The sequence below is a fragment of the Carcharhinus amblyrhynchos genome, chromosome 15 (genome assembly GCF_965287045.1).
Source record: "Carcharhinus amblyrhynchos chromosome 15, sCarAmb.v2.hapA, whole genome shotgun sequence".
NCBI lineage: Eukaryota > Metazoa > Chordata > Chondrichthyes > Carcharhiniformes > Carcharhinidae > Carcharhinus > Carcharhinus amblyrhynchos.
In genome coordinates, this window is record NC_137338.1 from 47,398,391 (window position 1) to 47,412,020 (window position 13,630).

The 13,630-nt window shown below is 45.2% G+C and overlaps 1 protein-coding gene across 1 annotated transcript in view; it reads right to left on the bottom strand.

Annotated features, from left to right (window-relative positions):
* Nucleotides 1–1,321: 1,321 nt before the first annotated feature.
* Nucleotides 1,322–13,630, bottom strand: part of igsf11 (immunoglobulin superfamily member 11) — a 272,948-nt gene continuing 260,639 nt past the window's right edge. Inside the window, exons 9-10 of the mRNA XM_080203904.1 lie at nt 3,693–3,738; nt 1,322–1,756 (exon numbers count right to left, since the gene is read on the bottom strand). Coding sequence (XP_080060030.1) covers nt 3,704–3,738 — 35 coding nt within the window. The 3' untranslated portion in view covers nt 1,322–1,756; nt 3,693–3,703. The remainder of the gene's footprint in view (nt 1,757–3,692; nt 3,739–13,630) is intronic.

The window sequence follows — 13,630 nt, forward strand, 5'->3', positions numbered from 1 at the left end:
TTCTCTGGAAACCTTTGTCCTCTAAGTGATAGAGGCTGTAATTTAGAAGGGAGTTGAGGTTCCTGGCAGCGTTAAACATCGTTGTGTGGCGATGCCGGCATTGGACTGGGGTAAACACAGTAAGAAGTCCAACAGGTTACTTTGGTACAAATATCACTAGCTTTCGTCAGGTGAGGAGAACTCCTGTTGGACTTTAACCTGGTGTTGTGAGTCTTCTTCCAATGTTAAACATTGCAGGGGTTGCACACTCTTGAAACTGGATATTGTTGTGGCTGGATAAAGTAGAAGGTAATTAAAGGGGTTGCTCTAACACAGTTGTGGCTTCACCCTGCATAATGAGCTTCAGCTTCAGTTAGCACATACAATCCCATCTATAGATATTGGATGTAAAGTCCTGCTTCCTACTGGCATGGTTTGAGTAGGCACAGGATGGCAAGGTTCTGGAAGCACATTTTGAAAATACCAATAACCTGCACTATTGTACTGCACGTCACCACATGGTTGTTGTTTTAGTCAGGATTCGTTTGTAGCTGCCTAAAGGGGGTCATTAGCCACCTCAGTAGTGGTACACATTGTCCCCCCAACTGCAGGCCTGTACTGGTGTTTGGAAAAGTTGAGGCATTTGGGAATTCCTCCAGATGAATGAGTCATTGCAGTTTCCAGTGCATGACGAACAGAATAGGAATACCTTGCTCTGGTCACACACCATCTGCACATTCAGAGAATGGGTGAGGAGAATTGCATCTAACTGAAGGCAGCTGTACTTTTAGATATGTAGCTGCCTTGGTGAATCATGCATGTGTAAAATACAACCTGTGCCTGTTCCACCACCATCACCCTTCTTCTCTGCGCCACCCTCACCCTGTGAAAATGGTGGTGCCAGGTTCAGAGTTGGATTGGTGGAATTCAGTGTCATTTTGGTAAGCTGCAAAGCCCTTTTCAACTTTATGAAAATTCAAGCCCTACTCTCAGTGATAGTGACAATGACAACTCATGTTGTGTGCAGCACAAAGCCATCTGGTTAATTAATGTTGTTTGGGATCTTCCCTGCTCTTACATGTGGTGGATCTATCCACAGCAACGTGGTTGAGTCTAGACTGTCCTCTGCATTGACCTAGCAAGCCATATAGTTTAAGGGAAGCAAATGTTGGTTGCAGCAACTCCCATGTCCTATAAAAGCAGAAAAAAATTTTTAAAAATGACCAGCAACTTTTTCATGATGCGATCCATGATATGTTGTTGAATATAATATATTAATTACATCAATACAATTCACAGCACCAACTGCAGGCCAAATTCTGCCAGTGATGCCTTTGCAGGAAATTCTGGAAGTTACATTCTCTGTTGTGTCATTGAACAGAACAAATTGCATGGTTACAGTCTTCTACATATTTTTTGTCATTTACATTAGTGGTTTCCATGACCACAAATCATGAATGTGAATACACATTTGTGAATACATTTGAATATATTGACAAATATCCACACAAGACTCTGATACATTGAGCCTTTTGCATCAGAGATGAATGTGTTAAGTTTATTCAGAATAGTAATATATTTACAACAGTTGGAGGCATACTTAATACAGGAACTTTCTGCAGAAACGTAAAATTCACTTTTGATTTTTTTCCCATCGCCCTCAAGGCAACATATCTTTTAATTTCATAGCTTTTAATTTTCTAAAATCTTCTTCTTTCTTTTCTTCAAGGTCGACAACTGACACCCCTCTGGTGCTTTACTCCAGTGTCTGCTGCTTCTGTAAAATGAATGTCATCGAGCTATTCAATCTCAGAGAGAGTCAACAGAACCACATCTAAAACTGTCAGCACTAAACATCCACGCCTCAGAACAGAAATGCCAGCAGATCAGCATTGGAAATCTGGCTGGAGACAATACACATCTCTTTAACCTGTGCTGAACCCTCTCTCCACTCACATTGTCTGTACCTTTAAGGTTTGATTACCTGTAAAGACTCACATTCTAACCATTATTTTGTAAATTCAGTTTGTGTCTTTATACGCCCTGGTTGTGAACAGAACTCCCACTTACTTGACGAAGGAGCAGTGCTCCAAAAGCTCGTGGCTTTTGCTACCAAATACATCTGGTATTATATCTGTGTTTACCCCAGTCCAATGCCGGCATCTCCACATCATGATTGTATACGGCCAGCCATCTTGCCTATGAGCAGCTTCATCCACTGCCGATTACACCTCAGTATACTTGACATTACAACAGCTCACAGCTCACTACTCTAAGTGCAGATATCAGTTCAATTCCTCCAGTACAAAGCCATCCAGTTCAGCATGGACCGGGAATTGAATTTGCTACATTCCTGAAGGATTCAGCAGCGAAGCAGAATTTCTTTAACTGCTGAGACATTGAGCAATCCTAGTGGCAATATTTCCTTTACACTTTTGGTCCTTTGTGCAATACTGAATGAAGGACATTATCACGGAGATGTGCTGTGGGCAATCATAGAATTACAAAGTAATACATTGCAGAAGGAGGCCATTCAGCCCATTGTGTCTGTGCCAGTATTTCATCATAATCTGGCAGAAAGAAGAATATAAAGGTTTAATCCTGCTATAAAGCAGTTTAAGGAGGAATAACATTAAATAGGCACACATTCCAGGAAATTTCTTTTAAGTGAGGTGTCCATCAAAATTAAACCTTTGCCAGAGTAATCTTTAGAGCAAATGGTAATAAAACACTCCACCCCTGCATCTGGCAACACAACAAAGCAAGCGGCAGAATTTGTCAACAAAGAGCAGTTGGTTTTGAATGGCAATTGAAGTCAGGAGGATTTGAACAGGTAACCTTTGGGCTTTTACAACTAGATCTGTTAGTTCGCTTTTTTTGTATTGATTTGCAGTCTATGAACAGCAAGAATAGATTTCTGCACCATTTCAATACATTCTTGATAAATTTTGGAACTCAATGGACTTGACCTTTCTCAGTAGGAGTTTACATGAAATATTAAACAAAAGCAGCTTTAAAATACATTAAAATAATATTACACTATCAAACCGTGTAATAGGAAACAGTCGAATATGAGATAGCCGAGTGAATCTAGCTTTGACTCAGTAGTACTTTAAAAGGTCACCGTATTTTTAATTCGATTGTCTCTGATAACACAATCCCTCCAGTTTAATTAGAAGAAAAATGTATGCAGACAAGACTGCTCCTAGCTTCCAAAGGTAATGCCAATACAGCAACATTTTCTAGAAGACGAATAGCAAAGTATACTACTACACTGATGAACAACAGTATTGTATATTGGAATTAGACAGTGTTTGCAAATATCCAAAGAAAGGAGCATTTGTATAAAATCTGCTGCAATCTTAAGAAAATTAAATGCTTTAGATTAAAGTAAAAGTCCAATATTCTAATTTGATTAATTATTTTGGCTAACAAGAAACATATTCGTTACATCTTCTATATTCTATATCTAAGGGACTTTCACAGTAAATTCATTGCGGTGTTAACATAAGCCTACTTGTGGCACTAATAAATAAACTTTAAACTTAATGTGAATTTTAATAGTTGGTGGTCAAAGGTAAAGGTATTGTTTTCTCAAAGGAATTGCCGTCAGGAAAGATTTCAAGTAAACAACTTTGATGTTCTTCTAAAATTGAAAATAAATTGCTGGATTGAACATGACATTTATTCATTAGGTTATGTCAATAACTTACCAAGAGGTTAATTAGGTGCTCACACGGTGAAGCCTTCCATTGTTTGCTGGAGCAGACGAGTGAAGGAGCAGTGAGACAGATAAGAAATTACCTGTTAAAAACCTGTTTAAATAAGTTTAAAGCACTTTTGTAGTAAGAACTTACCTTGTAGAACTGTTTAAATCATTTAAAAGCATTTTTGCGGGCTTTTTGTATCTACCGCTTTAAGAATTCGAAGGGAGTGGATAGCAGGGAGTTGTGGGGGAGCAGGCTTTAAAACAGCGCCAGGTTTAAAAGGAGGCCTGGTGTAGACAGCGGGCAGCGTCGGAGCGGGCAGCGGAGTGAGAGGGAAGCAGAGTGAGCTATTAGGGCTTAGGAGCAAAAGGGCTGGGGAGAAAAAGGGCCAGGTAAGTTCGTGTTGAAATTTTCAATATTACTACAGTGAATAATGGAGGGGCATGTGATGTGTTGTTTCTGTATGATGTGGGAGCTGGTGGAACCCAGGGTCCTTCCCAGTGACCATGTCTGCAGTAAGTGCAGGTTGCTGGAGGAGCTCCAGCTCAAGGTAGATGAGCTGGCCTCTGAGCTTCAGACACTGAGGCTCATCAGGGGGAGAGAGGGTGCCATTGTCAATGGGGTGCAAGTGGCATCCACCCCCCCTAGACTGGCTAACTCTAAGGGTCAGGAACAAGAGGGGGCTGCTGAGAGGAGGAAGGAGGTTGGGGAGCGGAGGAAGGAGGGTGGGGAGCGGATGACTCAGCCTCTCAATCTGCATAACAGGTTTGAGGTTCTTGCTTCCAGTCTGGACGAGAATGAGGGAGGTGAGGTTGGTGAGCAAACTGCACACAGTACAGTGATGCAGGCGCAGGACATAGGCAAAGAGAAGGTAATAAGGAATGTAGTAGTAATTGGGGACAGTGGGGTTAAGGGTATTGACACTGTCCTTTGTCACAATGACAAAGTGCACAGAAGGATGTGTTGTCTGCCTGGTGCTCGGGTCCGGGATGTCGCATCTGGGCTGCAGAGGAACCTGGAATGGGAGGGTAAGAATCTGGTCATTGTGGTACATGTGGGTGCCAACGACGTAGGCAAAATGTGAACTGAGGATCTGGGGAGGGAGTATGAAAAGCTGGGAATGGAATTAAAAAGTTGAACCAACAAGGTGGTTATCTCTGGACTACTGCCTGAACCGAGTGCAGACGGGCGTAAGGTTGATAAGATTAAGGAAGTGAATGGGTGGCTCAGGGATTGGTGTGGGAGGAATGGGTTTGAATTTATGGGGCATTGGCATCAGTATTGGGGTAGGTGGGACCTGTTCGGGTGGGATGGGGTTGGTCTGAACCGTGCTGGGACCAGAGTCCTGGCGAATCGTGTAAACAGGACTGTAGACAGGGCTTTAAGCTAATTAAGGGGGGGAGGGTGCGAGGGTAGGTGACATTACGGGGTCTAAAGTTAAGGAGAGGGTATAGGTAAGGGAAGAGGCCGAGGATGTCCCAATGATAAAAGGAGTAGGGGGCGTGAGTATGGTTGGTGGCGTTCTGGCAAATAGGGTCCAGGTGAAGGTTGGGATGAAGGCACTTTATTTGAATGCACGAAGCATTCGGAATAAAGTGGATGAGCTGGTGGCGCAGATCAGCACAAATGGATATGATCTGGTGGCCATTACAGAGACGTGGCTGCAAGGTGACAGGGACTGGGAGCTGAATGTCCAGGGGTATCAAGTGTTTAGGAAGGATAGGCGAGAGGAAAAAGGTGGGGTGTGTAGCTCTGCTGATTAAGGATAGCATCAGGGTGGTAGCAAGGGATGATATAGGAACCAAAGAGCAGAAAGTGGAATCGTTGTGGGTGGAGATTAGGAACAGCAAAGGGAGGAAGACGCTGGTGGGTGTCATCTATAGGCCCCCAGATAATGATCTGGAGGTGGGGCGGGCTGTTAACGCGCAAATAAGTGCGGCGTGCAGGAATGGAACAGCGATAATTATGGGGGATTTCAATCTACATATTGATTGGTCGACCCATGTTGGACGCGGTGGGCTCGAGGAGGAGTTCTTGGAATGCTGCCGGGATAGTTTCCTAGAACAGTGTGTGTTGGAGCCGACGAGGGAGCGAGCTATCTTGGATCTGGTGCTATGTAATGAGGCGGGTAGAATTAGGGACCTTGTGGTGAAGGATCCACTTGGGGAGAGTGATCATTGTATGGTGGAGTTTCTGGTGCAGATGGAGGAGGAGAAAGTGGGTTCCCGGACACACGTCCTTTGTTTGAACAGAGGGGAGTACGGAAGGATGAGAGAAGAATTGGCGAATGTTGACTGGGGGAGTGCGTTGGAAGGTAGGTCTGCTGAGGAGCAGTGGAGGATCTTTAAGGAGATCTTTCTTGGTGCTCAGCAGAAATTTATTCCGATGGTTAAAAAGGACCGTAGGAGGAGAGGTAATAAGCCATGGATAACGAAGGAGGTGAAGGAAAGTGTTAAATTAAAAGCGGAGGCGGTTAGAGTAGCTAAGAGTAATGGGTGAGAAGAGGATTGGGAGAGGTTTAAATGTCAACAAAGATTGACAAAGAAGTTGATAAAGAAGGGTAGGAGAAACTATGAAGCTGGGCTAGTGCTTAATATAAAAAAGGATAGCAAGAGTTTTTATAAATATATAAAAAGGAAGAGGCTGGCTAGGGTGAACGTTGGACCCTTACAGGATGAGAGGGGGGACTTAGTGGTAGGGGATGGGGAAATGGCTGAGGTCTTGAATAGCTTTTTTGTTTCAGTCTTCACGGAGGAGGACGTGAATAATTTGTCGGGTGTTAGCGATGGAAAGGTGGTAGGACTGGAGGGTCTCAATGACATTATTGTTACTAGAGAGGCGGTGCTCAACAGACTGGAGGGGCTGATTGTGGACAAGTCCCCAGGACCGGATGGAATGCATCCGAGGGTTCTGAAAGAAATGGCGGAGGTGATAGTGGATGCCTTGGTGGTTATTTTCCAAATGTCGCTGGATTCCGGGGAAGTGCCGGAAGATTGGAAAACGGCTAATGTTACGCCGTTGTTTAAGAAGGGTGGCAGGCAAAAGGCAGGGAATTATCGGCTGGTTAGTTTAACGTCTGTTGTAGGTAAAATGTTAGAATCCGTCATCAAGGAGGAAATAGCGAGGCATCTTGAGGGGAATTGCTTGATAGAGCAGACGCAGCACGGTTTTGTTAAGGGGAAGTCGTGTCTGACAAATTTATTGGAGTTCTATGAGGATGTGTCTAGGACGGTGGACAGATGAGAGCCGGTGGATGTGGTCTTTCTTGATTTTCAGAAGGCGTTTGACAAGGTACCTCACAAGAGGTTATTGCAGAAGGTAAGGGGGCATGGAGTTGGGGGTAGGGTGTTAGCGTGGATAGAGGACTGGTTGTCAAATAGGAGGCAGAGAGTGGGGGTTAATGGGTGCTATTCGGATTGGGGGTTGGTGACTAGTGGAGTGCCCCAGGGGTCGGTGCTGGGGCCTCAGCTATTTACCATTTATATAGATGATCTGGAGGAGGGAACCGAGTGTATGGTGTCGAAATTTGCTGATGACACCAAGATTGGTGGAACGGCAAATTGCGCGGAGGGTGTGGAGAGTCTGCATAACGATCAAGATAGGCTGGGCGAATGGGCCAGGAACTGGCAAATGGAATTTAATGTTGGCAAGTGCGAGGTGGTCCACTTTGGTAGGAATAATGGTAGGAAGGACTATTACTTACATGGCGAAAAACTGCAGCAGGCGACGGTGCAGAGGGACCTCGGGGTCCTTGTGCATGAGTCGCAAAAACCCAGCTTGCAGGTGCAGCAGGTGGTCAGGAAGGCAAATGGGATGCTGGCCTTCATCGCGAGGGGGATTGAATATAAAAGTAGGGAGGTCTTGCTGCAGCTGTATAGGGCATTGGTGAGGCTGCAGCTGGAGTACTGTGTGCAGTTTTGGGCGCCGCACTTACGCAAGGATATTTTGGCCTTGGAGGGAGTGCAGAGGAGGTTTACTAGGCTGATACCGGAGTTGAGGGTGTTGAGCTATGAGGAGAGGCTGAATAAACTAGGCTTGTACTCGTTAGAGTTTAGAAGAATGAGGGGAGATCTCATTGAGACACATAAGATGATGAATGGGATGGATAGGATAGAGGTGGAGAGACTCTTCCCGCTGAGAAAGGACAGTAGGACTAGGGGGCACAGCCTCAAGATAAAGGGGGGGCGGTTTAGAACGGAGTTGAGGAGGAACTTCTTCACTCAAAGGGTGGTGAATCTCTGGAATTCTCTGCCCGTTGAAGTGGTGGAGGCTGCCTCGCTAAATATTTTTAAGACGCGGGTTGATGGGTTTTTGATAAGAGAGGGGATTAAGGGTTATGGGGAGAGGGCGGGAATGTGGAACTGAGCCACGACAGATCAGCCATGATCTTATTGAATGGCGGGGCAGGCTCGAAGGGCCAGATGGCCTACTCCTGCTCCTATTTCTTATGTTCTTATGTTCTTATAAAGAGTTAACAGGTGGGATATGCTAATGTATAATGATGAAACACCATGGGCGGGAAATGTAGCAGGCGGGATATGGGCCATGCAAGGGATTTTCCGGCTGTGGGACAAGTGCAGCTGGAAGATCCTGCCCTATCAGTCAATTGGACTCTGCAGGCAGAGGTTGAAACCATATACATGAGCTCTATGCCCACTCTGTAATCTGTTTAAATGTAGTACTAATAAACAAGTGTTAATCAGATACCAGAGTATGTCTACAGTCTGTCTAAGAACTAAGTCCCACATCTGGGGGGCAATTTTACCATTGTTTCTCTAAATGCTGGGTGGGCTTAAAACTGGGAGAGTTTCAGATCTGTCTTTTGGGCAGGTTTTCAGTCCCCACCCCCACCACCCCCACCCCCCTATGTGGGCTTTGCCTGCAAAAATATCAGCAAGCGTGTTGCTCACTTCAGAAGCCTGTGGGCAGGGCTTAATATGCCAATACCCTGCAGAGGAGGTAGTGCGCACATGTAAACCTCTGATGCTGCACATGCGCATTAGAGTAACAGGGGTCTGATCCAGTTCAAGCTGCCCGAAGCAGCTCCCACCCCCCCCCCCCCCCCCCCCGCAGTCATAGGGGCCCGCTGCCTGCGATATAGCCCCTGCCAACCCTCTTGCCACTCAGACTGATCATAGACACCCCCTCCCCCACCAATCACAGACCCACTGCCCTCCCCCCATCGATCGCAAACACACCGTCCTTCCCCCACCGATCACAGACCCACTGCCCTCCCCCCACTGATCGCAGACCCACCACCCTCCCCCCGCCAACCGCAGACCCACTGCCCTCTCCCTACCAATCGCAGACCTGCTGCCCTCCCCCCACCGATTGCTGCAGAGTGGCAGCAGACCCCCGCTCCGCCCACTTGACCCTTCCTCCTCATCGACCCTGTGCTTACTGGTCCTGCCCCCACTGGCTGTGCCCCCACCCCATTGCCCAGGTGCCAGGGTGTAACTGCCAATCTGGCACTGCCCAAGAGGCACCCCTTTGCCTTTGGCCTCCCCATGTGGAGTGGGAGGCCAGCCTCAAGGGCCTCTGGTTCCATTTTCAAGGCCAAGTCAACTGTTCCCCATTCATGGGGAGCATGTCTATTTCTTGCTGGTGCGGGCCTTTCCCACCCCAGTCATAAAGGTGGGCAGGCCTGGACAATTGAGCATCGGGCTCACTGAACTTATCTACAATAGCATTATAATAAATTTCCATATATTAACCTGCCTCCCGCCCATTTCCGATGAGAGGTTCATTGCATTGGGAATCTGGCGCTCAAAAAATGATGCCAGTCATGAAAAATGCACTGATCATGATAAGTGCTTTATGCCTGATTTTACCACCGCATCACGCCCAAAAACAAATGCAACGCAATGGTAAAACTGTCCCCAGTGTTGACTCTGTCTATGTTCTTCACAATCAATATTCTTACTGAATGGTGATGTTGGCCTACTTCTAGGAATCCTAGCAAAACCAGATGATGCTTGTCATTTGAACAACTCTCTGTCTTTCGTACAACAGTCTTCCACTTTTTATTTAGAAGCAGTGGAAACTCAACCTTCTGAAGCTGAGGGATTATATAAAATCAGCAGAGACACCATCCAGTATTCCCACGCCACACATGGGAGCTATGAATCTCTTAGTTCTTCGCAGGGTAAGGCCAGAAGTGGAGGATACAGCAGCCGCTGCAGCAGACAGTGACAATCACCATGGATCTGAATTGGCTTTTCCGAGAGAGTGATGAGGAAGAATTCCTTGCAGTACTGAGTGATCGCTTGGAGATTGAGGTCAGAGAAAATTATTCCTCTTTCCTGTTGATTGATGCACCTTACGAAGTCTCTGTTGTCCTTTAGGAGAATCAGCTGTGCTTTTATTGGCCAAGCAGCATTCAGATCCTTGTTCCACTGAGTCTACCAGGCTATTGCTTACCTTATATCCCATTGTCCATGAAGAATATCCCACTGAGAATACTTTGCCTGAATCCAAGTTAGAGTCCAGAGAGGATCGCACTGCTAAAGAGGTAGTGCTTCCCCAGGGTAAAAGTCAATTGGCACCAGTGCATCAGCTGAAAGCCATCTTCTCTTCAGAGCTGGAGATCAACACAAAACCTGGGACAGAACCTTCAGAATCCTGTACAGAATCCTTGTCCCCATGTGTCTCCAGGAAGTTCCTCTCACTACAGAAGTTGAGGCTATCTGGTTCCATATTCTCAGCAAATCTTCCCATTGCCCATAGTGAAGCAACCTAGTACTAAGAGAATTGTAGCTCTCTTACCACTGCCTCAAGAAAGCGGACAGGCCTCCCAAAAAATCATCTCTTCTTCATTTCCTGACAGTTTTACAGGAAATTGATCATTTTTCTTTTGATACCAAGGTTCACTGAAACCTTAGATCATCAATCCTTTTCAGACCTCAATACAGCTGTGACAGTCTCCCATGGAGTTGCCAGACTCCTCCATGGGAGAACAAGTTCCTCAGAGTTTCATGAGTTATTCTCTTCTAGTCCCAACAGGTCCAAAGGTTAATTCTCTTGTGTCTTCTCTTTTGGATCAGACTTTAGTTGGAATGTCTTCATTATACTTGCAATCAGTCACCTTGAAATCAACACTCTGTTTCCTAGCAATGCTGATAAGTGTTTTTCTATTCTGCATATGATGATGTCTTGCCAGATACAGAGGAAAACTCTCTTGTCTCCAAGATGTCTTCCCTAAGGCCCATGAAAAGCGAGAGACATTGAATCCTCCAGGACTGTGACTTGGGGAGGGGAGAAATATAAATTAAAGTTTGCTAGAATCTGTAGTTGTAAAAAAAGGAATTACACAAATGTAATGTAAAATATTTTAAGACATAGTTTCATATTGTTAAAAAGTAGGAAGGAAAGGTGTATAGTACAAAGGGCTAACAGATGAGATGTGATAATGAATGACGTGGAAAATGATGTGTCACTGGCATCAGTCAGTCATTTGTTAGTCTTGAGAGAGAGGTTGGAATCATGCCAAGGAGCAACGTGCTTACTCTGTAACCTGTTCAGATATAGTCCTAATAAACAAGTGTTCAGCAGGCACCCGAGTACATCCACAGTCTGTCTGAGAACCAAGTCCCTCTCAGAACAGTATAATACATGATGAGGCTGTCTCTGTGTGTGTGTGTGTGTGTGTGTGTGTGTGTGTGTGTGTGTGTGTGTGTGTGTGTGTGTGTGTGTGTGTGTGTGTGTGTGTGTGTGTGTGTGTTTGGGGGGGGGGGGGGGTGGTTGGGGGGGTCGTTGCGGCTGACAAATTGAAAAGCCCCTGAAAATGAACACAAGGTTCATGATGTGCAATTAGTTTTAGGTAATTCAATGTAATACAGGCAACTTGATGCTACATGCTCATTTGAATGATTACAGCATTTATCCAGCACTAATCATGCTATTTGTTGACTGAATGCATCAGGAGGGGCGCAAAATCAGAACTTGTTAGTGCCGGTTAAAGCTAACCTGTACTGTTTAAAGCCTTTTTACACCTCAATGGTGGAAAAGTTGTTTGAAAGGATTATGAGAGACAGAATCCACATGCATTTGAAAGGCAAGGATTGATTAGAGATAGTCAACATGGCTTTGTGCATGGGAAATCGTCATACAAATTTGACAGAATTTTTTGACCAAGAAAATAGATGAGAGCAGTGCCTTAGACATTGTTTACATTGACTTTAGCAATGTCTTTGGCAAGGCACCACATGGTAGACTGGTTAATAAGGTTAGATCACATGGGATCCAGGAAGAACTAGACAATTGGATACAAAATTGACTTGCCAGTAGGAGATGGAGGGTGGTCATAGAGGATTGTTTTTCAGACTGGAGGCCTGTAACCAGCAATATGCTGCAAGAATTGGTGTTGGGTCCATTGTTGAGAATATAGAAAGGCATGGTTAGTAAGTTTGTGAATGACACCATAATTGGTGGCATTGTGTACAGTGAAGAAGGTTATCTAAGACTACAATGGGATCTTGATCAGCTGGGATTTACAAGAATGTTACTGAGACTGAAAGGTTTGAATCGTAAGGACAGGCTGGATAGGTTGGGACATTTTTCCCTGGAGCATAGGAGAATGAGGGATGAGAGGCGGCATGGTAGCACAGTGGTTAGCATTGCTGCTTCACAGCTCCAGGGACCTGGGTTTGATTCCTAGCTTGGGTCACTGTCTGTGTGGAGTTTGCACATTCTCCTTGTGTCTGTGTGGGTTTCCTCTGGGTGCTCCGGTTTCCTCCCACAGTCCAAAGATGTGCGGGTTAGGTTGATTGGCCATGCTAAAAATTGCCCCCTAGAGTCGTGAGATGCATAGGTTAGAGGGATTAGCAGGTAAATATGTAGGGATATGTAGGTAAGGCCTGGGTGGGATTGTGGTCAGTGCAGACTCGATGGTCCGAACAGCCTCCTTTTGCACTGCAGGGTTTCTATGATTTCTATGACTTGATAGAGGTTTATAAAATCATGAGGGTATAGATAAGGAGAAAAGCCAAGGTCTTTTCCCCAGGGTACAGGAGCCCAAAACTAGAGTTTAAGGTAAGAGGGGAAAGATTTAAGAGGCAACTTTTTCACACAGAGGGTGGTGCATATATGGAATGATCTGCTCAAAGAGGTGGTAGAGGGAAATACAATTATAACATTTAGAAGACCTTTGGACAGGTATATGGATGGGCAAGGTTTAGAAGGATATGGGCCAAACTCAGATAGATAGGACTATTTCAGTTTAGGAAGCCTGGCCAGCATGGACGAACAGGCCTTAGAGCCTGTTTCTGTACCGTAATTCCCCATGACTCTATGCATTAGGTTTGGGACAAGTACCGGTAGTTGTGCAGAATGTAAATCTGACCTAGGAAGCAGTGAAGAATGACGCAATAGGGTTGAAAGCAAATTTTAAGGTTTTTGGATGTTGGAAGCATTGGTGCAGGAAGTGGAGAGTAAGCGTAATGTTCTGTATCTTCAGGGAGCCAGAAGGCCCTGCAAGCACAAAACTATCAGGTTGTTGGAACAGATAGCTGTGGAGATCAATGTCAGGAGACAAGCCTCAAGGATCTGGATGTACTGCTGATGGAACGTGATTGACCTCACACAAATATTCAAGGTCAATGAATGTGTCTTCATATGCCACACCCTGCTGATTGCAGAGCTCACCTCACATACTACTCAATGCACATACTGCCTTTCAACAATTTCTATCAACCAGGACTCATACATTCATACTCTTCACTTTTGCTTGACAAACAGCATTGCTACAAGCCTTACACCCATGTCTCACAGCTTGAAAACAACACCAGTTATTCATCCATGACGAAGCAATACCCAAAAAGTTTGTGATGTACAATTTGAGGCAACTAAAGCTAACACAGAGTGTGACAAAGGTGCCCGCATGTCCTAACCCCCATGGAAGTGGTGTTGATCATTATTGGGAAGTCTATTTCTGAGACTGTGACTAG